General features: G+C 50.6%; 1 protein-coding gene across 2 annotated transcripts in view; it reads left to right on the top strand.

Moving 5' to 3' along the window:
* NECTIN2 (nectin cell adhesion molecule 2) overlaps positions 1 to 17,702 on the top strand; it is a 41,330-nt gene that overhangs the window by 10,250 nt on the left and 13,378 nt on the right. For both annotated transcript variants that reach the window (XM_007997151.3, XM_007997152.3), the window contains exons 2-5: positions 8,345 to 8,734; positions 14,454 to 14,750; positions 16,340 to 16,457; positions 16,826 to 16,974. In XM_007997151.3, coding sequence (XP_007995342.1) covers positions 8,345 to 8,734; positions 14,454 to 14,750; positions 16,340 to 16,457; positions 16,826 to 16,974 — 954 coding nt within the window. The remainder of the gene's footprint in view (positions 1 to 8,344; positions 8,735 to 14,453; positions 14,751 to 16,339; positions 16,458 to 16,825; positions 16,975 to 17,702) is intronic.

The raw sequence follows: 17,702 nt of genomic DNA, 5'->3' as shown, positions 1-17,702 counted from the left end.
GCTGTTGTATCACAAATTCCAGGAACAAGAAGCTAATGGGGAGGGCAGCTGGGCAGGAACCACTGCCCCGGGCATGGGTGGAGGAAGTGTGTGACCAAAGTCCCCTATTCACTGTACAGTCTCCCTGGGCCTGATACATTTCGCATAGTTCAGACTGATCTGAGCTATTTTTTTTTTCTCAAGGTGGGTGGGGGTGGCCCCTCTGGACTGGAAAAGCCTCATTTTTCCCCCAAGTGACATACCTGAGTGAGTTTGAGTTGTGGGACTTGTGTGGAGATGATGTATTTCATCTCAAAGACTTCAGTCTTTGCTGATGGCTTTTTCTTTTTTAATTATCTTTTTTTTAATTTAAATTTTTTCTTTTAAGGTAGGCAGGGTCTCATTCTATCGCCCACGCTGGAGTGCAGTGGTGAAGTCTCTGGGTTCAAGCGATTCCCCTTCCTCAGCCTTCTGAGTAGCTGGGAATACAGGGGCCCGCCACCACGTCCAGCTAATTTTTGTATTTTTGGTATAGACGGGGCTTCACCATGTTGGCCAGGCTGGTCTCGAACTCCTGACCTCAGGTGATCCGCTCGCCTCGGCCTCCCAAAGTGCTGGGATTACAGACATGAGCCACAGTGCCCGGACTTTTTTTTTCTTTCTTTCTTTTTTCTTTTTCGAGACCGAGTCTCGCTCTGTTGCCCAGGCTGGAGTGCAGTGGCATGATCTCAGCTCACTGCAACCTCCACCTCCCGGGTTCAAGCGATTCTCCCACCTTAGCCTCCTGAGTAACTGGCATTACAGGTGCCTGCCACCACGCCCAGCTAATTTTTGTATTTTTAGTAGAGATGGGGTTTTGCCATGTTGGCTAGTCTGGTCTCGAACTCCTGGCCCCAAGTGAGCCTCCTGCCTCGGCCTCCCAAAGTGCTGGGATTACAGGTGTGAGCCACCGCACCTGGCCTTATTTTATTTTTAATTTCCTTTCTTGTATTGCTATAATTCACTGATGACTTCTTACCCAAAGATCCTCAGCCTATCCCCACCCAAGGGGACTGCCTTCCACCAGCGACCGCTCATTAGGGCTACTCATTAGGTTGGTCTTCCCTGGGGTTCCTGTGTGTGTGACGCCAGGGCCTTTGCACCACCTCCATGGCCCATCTTCCTCAGACAGAGCTGGGCAGTGGCGCTGGCCCTCGAAATGAGTCTTGTGCCCTGGGCCTTTCCTGGCCTGGAGGCTGAGTGCCAAGGCCACCTGTAATTAAACTGAGCTCTCTATGTTTACTCAGCAAGCACTGACCTCTCATTTCCTGGGGCCCTATGCTGAGTGTTCCACAGCTATTCTTTAATCTTTATAACAGCCCTTGGGACGCAGGCACTATTATTAACCTCATTTTACAGCTGTGGAAACTGAGGCACAGAGACGTTAAGTGACCTGCACAAGATCGCAGAGCCAGGATTCAAACCCATGAACTGTGGGCCACTCAGTCGCCATGTTGTACCGCCGTGCAGAGCAGAGGAAGATTTGTTCTTGTTCTTGTTTATATTAAAAGTGAGAAAACATGGGCCGCGCGCAGTGGCTCACGCCTGTAATCCCAGCACTTTGGGAGGCTGAGGCAGATGGATCACCTGAGGTCAGGAGTTTGAGAGCAGCCTGACCAACATGGTGAAATCTGGTCTCCACTAAAAATACAAAGATTAGCCAGACGTGGTAGCTCGCACCTGTAATCCCAGCTACTCAGGAGACTGAGGCAGGAGAATCGCTTGAACCCAAGAGGCGGAGGTTGCAGTGAGCTGAGATTGGGCCAACCTAGGCAACAGAGCAAGACTCCATCTCCAGAAAAATAAAAAGGTGACCAGAAACACTTAGGCTGGCTGAGAAATGAAAGGACAGGGTGAGAATTGCAAACATGCATCCACATAAAAACTTGAACTGGCGGCCGGGCGCGGTGACTCACGCCTGTAATCCCAGCATTTTGCGAGGCCGAGGCGGGCGGATCACAAGGTCAGGAGATAGAGCCCATCCTGGCTAACAGGGTGAAACCCCGTCTCTACTAAAAATTCAAAAACTTAGCTGGGCGTGGTGGCCAACACCTGTACTCCCAGCTACTCGGGAGGCTGAGGCAGGAGAATGGCGCGAACCCGGGAGGTGGAGCTTGCAGTGAGCCGAGATGGCGCCACTGCACTGCAGCCTGGGAGACAGAGCGAGACTCCGTCTCAAAAAAGAAAAAAAAAAAAAATTGGCCGGGCGCGGTGGCTCAAGTCTGTAATCCCAGCACTTTGGGAGGCCGAGACGGGCGGATCACGAGGTCCGGAGATCGAGACCCATCCTGGCTAACACGTTGAAACCCCGTCTCTACTAAAAAATACAAAAAACTAGCCGGGCGAGGTGGCGGGCGCCTGTAGTCCCAGCTACTCGGGAGGCTGAGGCAGGAGAATGGCGTGAACCCAGCAGGCGGAGCTTGCTCAGCTCACTGCACTCCAGCCTGGGCGACAGAGCGAGACTCCGTCTAAAAAAATAAAAATAAAAAAAAACTTGAACTCGCAGGATCCCAGTAGCTTTATTCATCAGAGCCAAAAAGTCGAAACAACCTAAATGCCCATCGGCAGCTGAATGGATAAACAAAATGTGGTCCGTCCCTGCAGTGGAATATTATTAAGCCTTAAAGAAGAGTGAAGCACCAACACGTGTTACGGATGGATGAACCTGGAAAACAGGATGCCAAGTGAAAGAAGCCAGACACAAAGGCGACATAGTCTATTACATGAAATGTCCAGAACAGACACATCTACAGAGTCAGAAAGTCAATTCGTGGCTGGGGGAATGGGAAGTGATTGCTTAATGGGTAAAGGGGTTACTTATGGGAATTATAAAAATGCCCAGGCCAGGTGCAGTGGCTCATGCTCATAATCCTAACAATTTGGGAGGCTGAGGCAAGTGGATCGCTTGAGCTCAGGAGTTTAAGACCAGCCTAAGCAATATGATGAATCCCCATCTCTACAAAAAATACAAAATTAGCCAGGTTTTGTGGCTCGCACCTGTAGTCTCAGCTACTTGGGGGGCTGAGGTGGGGGGATCACTTCAGCTCCAGAGACAGAGTTTGCAGTGAGCAGAAATTGCACCATTGCCCGCCAGCCTGGACAGAGTGAGATCTTGTCTCAAAAAATCATACCCTAAAACTGATTATAGTAACAGATGTAAAACTCCAAATATACTTAAAGCCACTGAATTGTAATGTATTTTTTTTTATTTAAAAAATTATATCTTTTTTTCTTTTTTTGAGACAGAGTCTCCCTTTGTCACCCAAGCTGGAGTGCAGTGGCGCAATCTCGGCTCACTGCAACCTCTGCCTCCTGGGTTCAAGTGAACACATCTGGCTAATTTTTATATTTTTAGTAGGGACAGGGTTTCACCATGTTGGCCAGGCTGGTCTTGAACTCCTGACCTCAAGTGGCCCACCCGCTTCAGTCTCCCAAAGTGCTGGAATTACAGATGTGAACCACTGCACCCAGCCTTAATTGTATACTTTAAATGGGTGAATTGTGTAGTGTAAGGAAAAAAAAAAAACCTACGTAAAAAATGAGCAAAGGACCTGAAGAGACATTTTTCTAAAGAAGACATACAGGCAGCCAACAAACATATGAAAAAATGCTCAACATCACTAATCATCAGAGAAATGCAAATTTAAACTACAATGAGGTGCCATCTCACCCCAGTCAGAATGTCTGTTACTAAAAAGTCTAAAAATAACAGATGCTGGCGAGGATTCGGAGTAAAGGGACCACTTACCCACTGTTGATGGGAATGTAAATTAGTACAGCCTGTATGGAAAACAGCATGGAGATTTCTCAAAGAACTAAAAATAGAACTACCATTCGGTCCAGGATTCCACTGAGTATCCTCCCAAAGGAAAAGGCATCATTATATCCATTATATCCACCTGCACTTGTATATTTATTGCAGCACTGTTCACAATAGCAAAGATATGGAGTCAACCTAAGTGTCCATCGATGAATGGAGGATAAAGAAAATGTGGTCTATATCTACAAAGATTTCATGATGAAATTGCCAAAAGCAATGCAGCAAAAGCAAACATTGACAAATGGGATCTAATTAAACCAAAGAGCTTCTGCACAGCCAAAGAAACTATCCTCAGAGTGAACAGACAACCTACAGAGTGGGAGAACATTTTTGCAATCTATCAATCTGACAAAGGTCTAACATCCAGAAGCTACAAGGAACTTAAACAAATTTACAAGAAAAAAAAACCTTAAAAAGTGGATAAAGGACATGAACAGACACTTCTCAAAAGAAGACATTCGTGTAACCAACAAATATACGAAAAAAAAGCTCAACATCACTGATCATTGAGAAATGCATATCGAAACAACAGTGAGATACCATCTCACACCAGTCAGAATGGCCATTATTAGAAAGTCAAGAAACAGCCAGACGCGGTGGCTCACTCTTTTAATCCCAGCACTTTGGGAGGCCGAGGCAGGTGGATCACAAGGTCAGGAGTTCGAGACCAGCCTGGCCAACACAGTGAAACCCTGTCTCTACAATAAATACAAAAATTAGCTGGGTGTGGTGGCAGGCACATGTAATCCCAGCTACTCTGTCGGCTGAGGCAGGAGAATCACTTGAACCCAGGAGGTAGAGGTTGCAGTGAGCTGAGATCATGCCACTGCACTCCAGCCCGGGCAACAGAGTTAGACTCTGTCTCAAAGAAAGTCAAAAGGCCGGGCGCAGTGGCTCACGCCTGTAATACCAGCACTTTGGGAGGCCAAGGGGGGCAGATCACAAGGTCAGGAGATCAAGACCATCCTGGCTAACAAGGTGAAACCCTGTCTCTACTAAAAATACAAAAAATTAGCCGGACATAGTGGCGAGCACCTGTAGTCCCAGCTACTGAGAAGGCTGAGGCAGGAGAGTGGCGTGAACCCAGGAGGCGGAGCTTGCAGTGAGCCAAGATCGTGCCACTGCACTCCATCCAGCCTGGGCGACAGAGTGAGACTCTGTCTCAAAAAAAAAATAAAAAAGTCAAGAAACAACTGATGCAGGCAAGGCCGTGGAGAAATAGGAATACTTTTACACTGCTAGTGGGAATGTAAATTAGTTGAACCGTTATGAAGACGGTATGACGATTCCTCAAAGATCTAGAACCAGAAATACCATTTGACCTAGCAATCCCTTACTGGGTATATACCCAAAAGAATGTAAGTTGTTCTATTACAAAGATACATGCATGTGTATGTTCATTGCAGGACTATTCATAATAGCAAAGACATGGACTCAATCCAAATGCCCATCATGGATAGACTGGATAAAGAACATGTACATATACACCGCGGAATACTACACAGCCATAAAAAGGAACAGGATCATGTCCTTTGCAGGGACATGGATGGTGCTGGAAGCCATTATCCTTAGCAAACTAACACAGGAACAGAAAACCAACCACCACATGTTCTCACTTATAAGTGGGAGCTGCACAATGAGAACACATGGACACGGGGAGGGGAACAGCACACACTGGGCCTGTTGCGGCGGGGTTGTGGGGGTGGGTAGGGAAAGGGAGACCATTAGGAGAAATAGCAAACGCATGTTCGGCTTACTACCTAGGTGATGGGTTGATAGGTGCAGCAAACCACCATGGCACATGTTTACCTATGTAAGAAACCTGCACATCCTGCACATGTACCCTGGAACTTACAATAAAAAAAAAGAAAGAAAATGTGGTACATATCTACCATGGAATAGTACACAGCCATAAAAAAGGATGGAATAATGTCTTTTGCACCAACACGGATGGAACTGGAGGCCATTATCCTAAGTGAAATAGAAAGTCAAATACCACATGTTCTCACTTATAAGTGGAAACTAAACAGCAGATATACATGGACACAAAGATTGGACTAATGGACAGTGGAGACTACAAAAGGTGGGAGGGAGGGAAAGGGGTGAGGGTTGAAAAATTAACTGTTGGAGGCCGGGCACGGTGGCACACGCCTATAATCCCAGCACTTTGGGAGGCTGAGGCAAGTGGATCATGAGGTCAGGCGTTCGAGGCCAGCCTGGCCAACATAGTGAAACCCCATCTCTATTAAAAATATTAAAAAATTAGCCGGACATGGTAGCATGTGACTGTAATCCCAGCTACTCAGGAGGCTGAGACAGGAGAATCGCTTGAAGTTGGAAGGTGGAGGTTGCAGTGAGCCGAGATCACACCACTGCACTCCAGCCCAGGCAACAGTGCAAGACTCCATCTCAAAAAAAAGAAAAATTAACTGTTGGAGGTCAGGTGCGTTGGTGCATGCCTATAATCCCAGCACTGTGGGAGGATCAGGCAGGCTGCTCGCTTTGAGTTCAGGAGTTTGAGACCAGCCTGGGCAACATGGCAAAACCCTGTCTCTACAAAATCAAAAATTAGCCGGGCATTGGTGGCGCACACCTGCAGTCCCAGCCACTCCAGTTGCAGTGAGCCAGGATCGTGCCACTGTACTTCAGCCTGGGAGACAGAGTGAGACCCTGTAAAAAGAAAAAGAAAAATTAACTGTTGGGTACAATGTTTGCTCTTCAGGTGATGGATACGCTAAAAGCCCAGACTTCACCTCAACGCAATATATGTATGTAAGAAACCGGCACTCGCACCTGCTAAAAATATACTTTTAAAATTTTTATTTTCATAAAAAATAGAAACTTAGGGCCAAGGGGGGCGGATCACCTGAGGTCAGGAGTTCAAGACCAGTCTGGCCAACATGGTGAAACCCTGTCTACTAAAAATACAAAAATTAGCTGGGCATGGTGGCAGGCGCCTGTAATCCCAGCTACTCGGGAGGCTGAGGCACAAGAATCCCTTGAACCGGGGTGGAGATTACAGTGACCAAGATTGCACGACTGCACTCCAGGCTGGGCAACACAGTGAGACTCGGTCTCAAAAAAAAAAGGAACTTGGGAAAAAATACTACGTAGGGAGGGCTATAGGTTTCATAGGAAGGTGAGAGAAAGTATATTACTGAGGGGGGTGATGAAGATTATACTCAGCCTTTAAATGTTTTAAAATGTATTGTATGAAAATTTTTAAATTGATTTATTTTCAGAGGATTTCCCCCCCACTCAAAAAAAAAACATTTTATGAAAATTTTGGGGTGGGCCAGGTGCAGTGGCTCACGCCTATAATCCCAGCACTCTGGGAGGCTGAGGTGGGAGGATCATTTGAGTCCAGGAGTTCAAGACCACCCTGGGCAACATAGCGAGACATTGTCTCTACCAAAAAAAAAAAAAATTACAAATTAGCCAGGTGTGGTGGTGCACGCCTGTAGTCCCAGCCTGAACCTGGGAGGTCGAGGCTGCAGTGAGCTGAGTTGCCCATTGCATTCCAGCCTGGGTGAAAGTGAGACCCTGTCTGAGGAAAACAAAATTTAGTTTAAAGAAAATAAAATTTTATTGATTTATTTTGTTTTTTAATTTTAAAGGCAGGGTCTCACTCTATTGCCCAGGCCGATCTTGAACTCTTAGGCTCAAGCATTCCTCCCACCTTGGCCTCCCAAAGTGCTGAGATTAAAGTCTTGAGCCACCACCCTAGCCATCGTGTCAACTTTTAAACATACAAGTGTGGGTAAGAAGAATGGCCTGGTGGCTGGGCACGGTGGCTCACGCCTGTAATCCCAGCATTTTGGGAGGCTGAGGCAAGCAGATCACAAGGTCAGGAGATTGAGACCATCCTGGCTAACACAGTGAAACCCCATCTCTACTAAAAATACAAAAAAGAAAAAAACTAGCCAGGCATGGTGGCAGGTGCCTGTAGTCCCAGCTACTCGAGAGGCTGAGACAGGAGAATGGTGTGAACCCGGGAGGCAGAGCTTGCAGTAAGCTGAGATCACGCCACTGCACTCCAGCCTGGGCGACAGAGCAAGACTCTGTCTCAAAAACAAAAAAAGAATGGCCTGGAGCCTCCCTCACCCTCCCCACCTAGACCCCCTTGACAATGGGTGACATATTTTGTTTTTTGCTGAACCATTTACGAGTAACTTGAAATCATGACATTGTGACTTCATATCTTGTGGGAAAAATAATGTGCATAGCCACAGTTTAATTATCACACCTAGGAATATGAACAGCAATTCCAAAATCACATAATATGACTTCATAGTACGTGTTGTAGTCATAGAATAGAATAGTCATTTTAGTCTTCCCTAAAATGTCTTTTCCAGGTGACTTTTTCGGAATCAGGATGCTGCAAAGCTGCCTGCATTACATATGGAGCCTGCATTTCCCGTGGGGCCCCCTTTGTGGTGGCCCTGCCTGGAGGTGTCTGGGTCCCTCCCCCACCCGACTTCTTCACTCTCTGTCCTCTCTGCCCAGGAGCCCAGGATGTGCGAGTTCAAGTACTACCCGAGGTGCGAGGCCAGCTCGGGGGCACCGTGGAGCTGCCGTGCCACCTGCTGCCACCTGTTCCTGGACTGTACATCTCCCTGGTGACCTGGCAGCGCCCAGATGCACCTCCAAACCACCAGAATGTGGCCGCCTTCCACCCTAAGATGGGTCCCAGCTTCCCCAGCCCGAAGCCCGGCAGCGAGCGGCTGTCCTTTGTCTCTGCCAAGCAGAGCACTGGGCAAGACACAGAGGCGGAGCTCCAGGATGCCACACTGGCCCTCCGCGGGCTCACGGTGGAGGACGAAGGCAACTACACCTGCGAGTTTGCCACTTTCCCCAAGGGGTCCGTCCGAGGGATGACCTGGCTCAGAGTCATAGGTGAGCAGGGTAAGGGCGGGAGGCAAGGAGGTAGGCGGGAGGCAAGGAGGTGGGAGGGCCGCGGTGTGGAAGCATCCGCTTGCGGGTCAGTTTCTCTCTTGGCTTCAGCCGTGAAGTTCACTTTCTCTGTGGGTTTCCATCCATCAGCAAATGTTCATTAAGCACCTACCATGTGCCAGATGCTCTAATGTGTGCTGAGGATGCAGCAGGCAACCAGGCATTCTTAGAAAAAAAACAAAAAAATAAGTATTGGCTGGGCGCGGTGGCCCACCCCTCTAATCCCAGCACTTTGGAAGGCCGAGATGGGCAGATCGCCTGAGGTCAGGAGTTCAAGACCAGCCTGGCCAACATGGTGAAACCCTGTCTCTATGGAAAATACAAAAATTAGCGGGGTGTGGTGGCCCGCGCCTATAATCCCAGCTACTCAGGAGGCTGAGTCAGGAGAATCGCTTGAACCCAGGAGGCAGAAGTCGCAGTGAGCCGAGAGTGTACCACTGCACTCCAGTCTGGGTGACAGAGCAAGACTCAATCTAAAAAAAAAGTATTGAGGTTGGGCGTGGTGGCTCATGCCTATAATCCAAGCACTTTGGGAGGCCAAGGCAGGTAGATTGAGCCCATGGTGGTATGCAGATGTGGCCCCAGCTACTTGGGAAGCTGAGGTGGGAGGATCACTTGAGACCAGGAATTTGAGGCTGAGGTGAGCTGTGATCATGCCACTATACTCCAGCCTGGGTGACAGAGTGCGACCCTATCTCTAATAAATAAATAAAAGAGTAAAGCAGTTCAAGGGGCTGTGGAAGTTGGAGGGGGCCAAGTTGGAATTCTAGCTAAGGAGGTCTGGGAATATTTAGGCAGAAACTAGGAGAGGAGGAGCCCTGCGGGTATCTAAGGGAAGAGCGTTCCAGGCAGAGGGAATGGCAAGTACAAAGGCCCTGAGACAGGAATACCTGGAGTGTTTGAGGACCAAGAAGGAAGTCAGTGTGACTGGAGGCATATGAATGGGGGAAAGCAGGAAGCAACAAAGTCAAGGAAAGGATAGGGATAGGTTGGCAAAAGCCTTGTGGACTGTGAGAAGGCTTTGGCTTTTGCCCACGGAGGACAAGAGCTGTAGTAAGCTGTAGATAAGCTCTGTTCTTAGCAGCAGAGAAGTTTGATCTGGCTTGAGTTCTCACCAGCTCTTCCTGGCTGTGTTGGGAGGGGAAAGGATGGGAGCTGCAAAACCACAGGGTAAGGCAACTGCAAAAGTCCAGGCCGGGCCGGGTGCTGTGGCTCACGCCCATAACCCCAGCACTCAGGGAGGCCGAGGTGGGAGGATCCCTTGAGCCTAGTAATTTGAGACCATCCTAGGCAACATAGTAAGACTCTTGTCTCAACGACAAAAAAAATTTTTTTTTTTTTTTTTTTTTTTTTGAGGTTTGCTCTTGTTGCCCAGGCTGGAGTGGAGTGGCACGATCTCGGCTCACAGCAACCTTCACCTCCCAGGTTCAAGCAATTCTCCTGCCTCAGCCTCCTGAGTAGCTGGGATTACAGGCTCCCACCACCACGCCTGGCTAATTTTTTGTGTGTTTTTAGTAGAGATGGGGTTTCGCCTTGTTGACCAGGCTGGTCTTGAACTCCTGACCTCAGGTGATCCGTCTGCCTGGGCCTCTCAAAGTGCTGGGATTACAGGCGTGAGCCACTGCTCCCGGCCAGGAAAAAAAAAAATTTGTTTTAATTAACCAGCCTCAGTGACTCACATCTGTAATTTCAGTTACTCAAGAGGCTGAGGTGGGAGGATCACCTGACTCATACCTGTAATTTCAGCTACTCGAGAGGCTGAGGTGGGAGGATCACCTGAGCCCAGGAGGATGAGGCTGCAGGGAACTGATTGTGCTACTGCACTTCATCCTGGACAACAGAATGAGACCCTATCTTAAAACAAGTCCAGTCCAGGAGGGAAGTAATGGTTTAGAAGTAGGGGACACCTTGGCCTCATTGAGATAGGATGTGCAGGGAAGGCGTCTTAGTCAAGTCTGGAGTCTGAGAAGGAGCCCACCTTCGGGCACAGCAGAGGGGCACGGGCACAAAAAGCTGGGAGGTAGACGTGAGCTGGGAGCTGGGCATGTTCCAGGAATGGAAAGGAGGCTGGGGAGGATAGGCAAGGGCTTGAGTGACCCTCAGCGGGGCCACATTACACGGGCTTCACAGGTGGAGGCGAGGAGGCTGGACTACGCTTCGCCCTCAGTATGGTTAAGAGCCATGGGAGGTGTCAAGCCACAGGAGAGATCTGGTCAGACGTTTGAGATTGGAAAAAATGACGGGCATCTGTGTGAGGAGCGATTGGAGGAGTGAACGGAGGTAGAAGGGAGCTGGGAAGAGAGGCAAGAGGAGGCATTGCTGGGAAGACGGATGAGGCAGTGGGGGCAGAGTGAAGCGGGTGGCACAGAAAGGTGTTTTTAGGAGATAGTAGGTGCTGGGCTCGCCCATGGATTGAGGGGGAAGCAGGATCAGAGAAGAGTCCCAGGCCCAACTCAGTGGCTCACGCCTGTAATCCTGGGCTCAAGGGATCCTCCTACCTCCGCCTCCTGCGTAGCTGGGACTACAGGCATGAGTCACCACATCCAGCTACAAATGCTGTTTCTTTAAATCTTGGAAGTCCCCTGGGAGCCCACCTTCCCTAGGCAACTTCCCAGAAGCCACATCACTCTAGATGTCCTTTTCTTCCCCCTTCTCAACCCAGAGCGTCTGAAAGGTCACCCTGTGCTGTCCTTGAGTAAACACTTCCCTTTCCAGTGACACGTGAGACCACAGTTGTTTTCCATAACACAAAGGACAGCTGTCTCCTCTCCACCCTCACCAGTGCGTCTCTTCTTATGCAATCATTTGTTCTCTTCCAGAGATAACTTTAGGGCGAGGCACGGTGGCTCACACCTGTAATCCCAGCACTTTGGGAGGCTGAGAGGCAACAAGAGCAAAACTCCAAATCAAAATAAATAAATAAATAAAGAGACTCAGAAGATATGAGGAAGTGTAGGGTTTAATCAAGGGCAAGGCTTGAGGATGACCACCTGGGAGCATAGATTGAAGTTGTCCTGAATATACACTTCAAGCAGGGGCCAAGGCAAGGAGCTTTTGCAAGTGAGCTTTTGTTTGTTTGTTTGTTTCTTTTTTTTTTTTTTTTTTTTTTTTTTTTTGAGACGGAGTCTTGCTCTGTAGCCCGGGCTGGAGTGCAGTGGCCGGATCTCAGCTCACTGCAAGCTCCGCCTCCCGGGTTCACGCCATTCTCCTGCCTCAGCCTCCGGAGTAGCTGGGACTACAGGCGCCCGCCACCTCGCCCGGCTAGTTTTTTGTATTTTTAGTAGAGACGGGGTTTCACCGTGTTAGCCAGGATGGTCTCGATCTCCTGACCTCGTGATCCGCCCGTCTCGGCCTCCCTAAGTGCTGGGATTACAGGCTTGAGCCACCGCGCCCGGCCCTGTTTGTTTGTTTCTTGGAGACAGGGTCTCCAAAAATAAAAGTAAAAATTAGCCAGGGATGGTGACGCACATCTGTAATCCCAGCTACTCAGGAGGCTAAGGTGGGCGAATCACTGAAACCAGGAAGAGGAGGTTGCAGTAAGCTGAGATTGAACCACTGCACTCCAGCCTGGGTGACAGAGCAAGACTCCATCTCAAATTAAAAAGAGAGAGAGAGAGAGAACTTCAAAAGCTTACACACTGGGGCAGAAGTAAGGAACAAAACAGCCAAAGCCTCTGTCTTCATAATGTGTGAGCCACTGAGAGATGGATGGTTGGCCAGAGTCAGCGGTCAGCAAAGTGCCCTTGAGGAAGAGGGGCTTGGAGTGGGGTCTGGAGAAGGAAGCCAAAGCAATCCAGGCACAAAATCACCAACCAAAACCCCAAAGTGGGTGGGGGCAGAGACTGAGGAGGGCGTGGGTGAGGAGCACATGGAGCGGCCAGGGGAGGTGGTCATGGGGAAGTGCTGGGCTTGGGCCCTGAGTCACTATTCTAACAGCTTGGAGGGCAGCCAGGAGGACGTGGGGAGGCTTGTTGGATGCTCCACGATGGTCAGGGGAGAAGGCGGTGGGAAGGGAGAGCTGGGAAGAAGGGGAGAGTCAGACTGTGTTGAGAAGTTCAGAGGTGGATACCCAGGTCCAGAAAGCAACGGAAGATGTGAGTCTGGGTGGGGGACACACATCATAAGCATGAGCTGCTATTCTTCCTGGAGGTTTGTTTTTGTGATTTTTTTCTTCCCATGTTTTCCAAGAGGATAAGGTGGAAAGGGTATTAAAAAAAAGGACCGACTTTGAAAATTTTCTGCCTTTATCACACTTCCGGTCATACAATCCTCTAATGATGACTACAGGAAAAGGAACAGGAGGCCTTTTCAGCTGGACCTTTGAACCACATTACTCGGTTACTCAGCCTTGGCTTTTTTGTTTTGTTTTGTTTTGTTTTTTGAGACAGTCTCGCTCTGTCACCCAGGCTGGAGTGCAGTGGCATGATCTCCGCCCACTGCAACCTCCGCCTCCCGGGTTCAAGCAATTCTCATGCCTCAGCCTCCTGAGTAGCTGGGATTACAGATGCATGCCACCACCCCTGGCTAATTTTTGCATTTTTAGTAGAGACGAGGTTTCACCATGTTGGCCAGGCTGGTGTCGAACTCCTGGCCTCAAGTGATCCACCCTCCTCAGCCTCCTAAAGTGCTGGGATTGCAGGTGTGAACCACCATGCCTGACCAGCTTTTTTTAAAAAATCTCAGCCTCCTCCAGGCTTTTGGATCCTGTCTCTGCATCTCTGGCAGGGCGAAGAGACAGTATAACGAAATGGCCAGACCAGGCGCCTGTAACCTCAGAGCTTTGGGGGGCCGAGGTGGGAAGATGGCTTGTGCTCAGAAGTTTGAGATCCGCCTGGGCAACATAGCAAGAACTCATCTCTACAAAAAAAAAAATAAATAAATAAAATTAGCTGGGCATGGCGGTGCATGCCTGTGGTCCTGGCTACTCTGGAGGCCAAGAAGGGAGGATCACTTGAGCCTAGGGGGTGGAGGCTGCAGCAAGCTATGATCACGCCACTGCACGCAAGCCCAGGTGACAGAGTGAGCCCCTGTCTCTAAAAAATAAAGTAAAATAAAATGGGCAATGCTTGGATAGGGCAGTGCGGGCCAGACAGTACCCTAAGCCATTTACCTATCAGTGTAGTATTTAATTCACACAACAATCCTCAGGCCAGGCGCGGTGGCTCAAGCCTGTAATCCCAGCACTTTGGGAGGCCGAGATGGGTGGATCACGAGGTCAGGAGATCGAGACCATCCTGGCTAACATGTTGAAACCCCGTCTCTACTAAAAAAAAAAATACAAAACACTAGCCGGGCAACGTGGTGGGCGCCTATAGTCCCAGCTACTCGGGAGGCTGAGGCAGGAGAATGGCGGGAACCCGGGAGGTGGAGCTTGCAGTGAGCTGAGATCCGGCCACTGCACTCCAGCCTGGGCGACAGAGCCAGACTCCGTCTCAAAAAAAAAAAAAACAATCCTGGGGTGGGTACTTTCATTATCCCCATTTTACCAAAGAAGAGACAGCTACAGAGTTGCAAAACCACTTACCCCAAGCCAGGCCACTGATAAGCAGCAGAGCTGGGATTGGAACCCAGCGGTTAGGGCCTAGCACCCTGCTCCTCTGCTGAGTGTTGGTTGAATGACTGCAGGTGAGGAGTGATGCACCCCTTCTCATCCTCTCCCCAGCCAAGCCCCAGAACCACGCTGAGGCGCAGGAGGTCACGTTCAGCCAGGACCCTGTGCCAGTGGCCCGCTGCATCTCCAAAGAGGGCCGCCCACCTGCCCGGATCTCCTGGCTCTCGTCCCTCGACTGGGAAGCCAAAGAGACCCAGGTGTCAGGGACCCTGGCTGGCACTGTCACCGTCACCAGCCGCTTCACCTTGGTCCCCTCGGGCCGAGCAGATGGTGTCACGGTCACCTGCAAAGTGGAGCATGAGAGCTTCGAGGAGCCAGCCCTGATACCTGTGACCCTCTCTGTACGCTGTGAGTGCATGGGGGTGACCCCTCCCCGATCAAAACTGCCTACACTGGCTTCTCTAAAGCACTGTCTACATTGTCGCTGAATGTTGTCTACATGGGTTCCCTGAAGCCAAATTCTGCACAACCTTCCTGCCATTGTCTACACTGGTTCCCATGGGCAAATCTACATACTTCCCCCTCATTGTCTACACTGACTTTACTGGGTTCATGCTATGCCATGCCTAGTCTGTGGTAAACTGGGATGGGCTTGCAAGAGCCAGTTTGATACATTTCTTTCCAATTCCACATCCAATGAAGCCTTCTCGATAGCTTGAAATCAACCTTGGGGAATATTTACACCAAGGAAATTGGCAAACCCTAAAAATGGGGGCTTCCTTTATTCCCTAGAGAGTTGGTTTACCAGCAAAGAGCTGCCTCCAACAGTATCTTTTCTGGCTCCCATGGACCCTGGTCGATACTGCCCCCGGACCATCCGGGTCAATCATGCTGGACCATGTCTACACTGCCCAACCTAACATCATCTCCACACCTTCCCATACTTCTGCCTTGACTTCCCTAGGCGCCGTCTATACTGTGTCTCCCAGAGTCTCTACACTGACCTCTGATCCCTGATATTATTTACATTGCCCCCACGCCCCGGGCCCTGTTGATCCTGACCCCTCCCACTGGGATTTTTGCTAGCTCTTCCAGAAACTGCCTATACTCACACCTCGTAATATTACCCAGAGAGGCCACCCTGGCACTCTTCACACAGAATCCCTCAAATACTGGCTTAACCACCTCTTCCACCACTGTCCAAAATGACCACATACCCCAACCCAACGTTGTCTACACTAGCTCCCCAGGCAATGCCTCCACTTACACAGATTCCCTAAGCCAAGTCTACACCAGTTCCCCCAGACAACATGCATCACGTGCACCCATAAGTGCACCAGCTCCCCTGAGCCTCGTCTGTGCCAGTTTCTTCCCGGGACTTACACTGGTTGCCCAAACCCTGTTTTGACATCCTCCTTCCATGTCAGAAACACACACACAGGCCGGATACGGTGGCTCACACCTGTAATCCCAGCACTTTGGGAGGCCAAGGCAGGCGGATCACTTGAGGTCAGGAGTTTGGGACCAGCCTGGGCAACATAGTGAAACCCTGTCTCTGCTAAAAATACCAAAATTAGCTGGAAGTGTTGGTACATACCTGTAATCCCAACCACTTGGGAGGCGAGGCGGGAGGATGGCTTGAGCCCAGGACGCGGAAGTTGCAACAAGCCAAGATCACCCCACTGCTCTCCACCCTGGGCAACAGAGCAACGTCCTGTCAAACACACACACACACACACACATTATTTGTAGTGGCTCCCACAGGCACTGCCAGCACTGAACAATAACTCCCACAAAATTATCCACAGTGGTTTCCCCGAATGGTGTCTACACCGACATCAGCATACACAGCCTGGACTGATTTGCCCCAGATGGTTTTGACTGCTGTACCTCCTGCCAACCTGCCCTGTTTCTTTAGCATTCCTGTCCATCTGCTAACCTGTCCACCCACTCTGGGATTCTCCTCCTTGCTGATCCAGTCCCCCCATTTCCTGCAGACCCTCCTGAAGTGTCCATCTCCGGCTATGATGACAACTGGTACCTCGGCCGTACTGATGCCACCCTGAGCTGTGACGTCCACAGCAACCCAGAGCCCACGGGCTATGATTGGAGCACGTGAGTCACATGGCCCCGGAACCCTGGGTCTGAGGGAGGCAGGGCTGGGGCCTGGACTCCTGGGTCTGAGGGAGGAGAGGCTGGGGCCTGGACTCCTGGGTCCGAGGGAGCAGGGGCTGGGGGCTTGGACTCCAGTGTCTGAGAGAGGAAGGGCTGGGGTCCTGGACTCCTGGGTCTGAGGGAGGAGGGGCTGGGCCTAAACTCCTAAGTCCTCCAGGATGAAGGGAGCTTGCATTTTGGCAATTTGGGGTCTCCAGGAGTACTTAGGTCCCTGCAGCTTGGCTCCTGGTGGGTGTATCTTCAGGGATGAGACCTGTGCTCCCCTCTCAACCTTGGTATCCCTCTCACCTGACCCCACACCCCTCCAGGACCTCAGGCATCTTCCCGACCTCTGCAGTAGCCCAGGGCTCCCAGCTGGTCATCCACGCGGTGGACAGTCTGTTCAATACCACCTTCGTCTGCACAGTCACCAATGCCGTGGGCATGGGCCGCGCTGAGCAGGTCATCTTTGTCCGAGGTGAGTGGGTCTTGGGGGCCGTGTGTGGAGACCTGGGTCTGCTGCCCCTGAGTTCCACCCTTCAGCATTTGGGGACTGCACTGGGGGAGGCTGTGCCGGCGGCCTGGGAGGGATGTAGACCCGCCTGGCTGAGGAGGGGTGAGGGTTGGCCTTCCCCTCGTGGCCTCAGACTGGGGTCTGAATTTGGGGTATCAGGGTAAGTGAAGGCAGCAGAGTTGGGGGGTTGAGGACTTTGCTCGGGGTTCCTAGAAAGTAGAGGCCTGGCTAGGGTCCTCACAAAGAGACCTGAGGAAGCTGCCCTGGGCTCCAGCTCCTGAGAAAGATGCACACCTAGAATCAGGCACGCAAACCTCAAAGAGACAGAAACCAAGAGCTCCCACCCCTAGAAACACGATCCAGCCCCAAGGCACGGAGCCAAAGAGGAAAAGCGCAAAGCCCGACCATCACCCAGTGATGGAAACTGGGTCAAACTCACAGCTGCAGAGCCACACACCTAGAGGGAGGCCGGGACTGTTAACAGAGCCATGCTCCCTGGGACAGAGAGACCCATGGGCCCCAGAGCTGGGGCCAGAGACGCCTCCTGTCAAAGCCACAGCTGGCAGGACCCACAGCCACAGACACTCCCTGTGCTGGGAAATTCTGTTGCAGAGATGCCTCAGAATCCAGACACTCACCTGGATAGTAACCCTGCACACCCAAACCCATTGTCACCAAGACACACTCCCAGG

The sequence above is a fragment of the Chlorocebus sabaeus genome, chromosome 6 (genome assembly GCF_047675955.1).
Source record: "Chlorocebus sabaeus isolate Y175 chromosome 6, mChlSab1.0.hap1, whole genome shotgun sequence".
Lineage (NCBI taxonomy): Eukaryota > Metazoa > Chordata > Mammalia > Primates > Cercopithecidae > Chlorocebus > Chlorocebus sabaeus.
The sequence above is the reverse complement of the archived record's forward strand: the minus strand, read 5'-3'. Positions and strand labels throughout refer to the sequence as shown.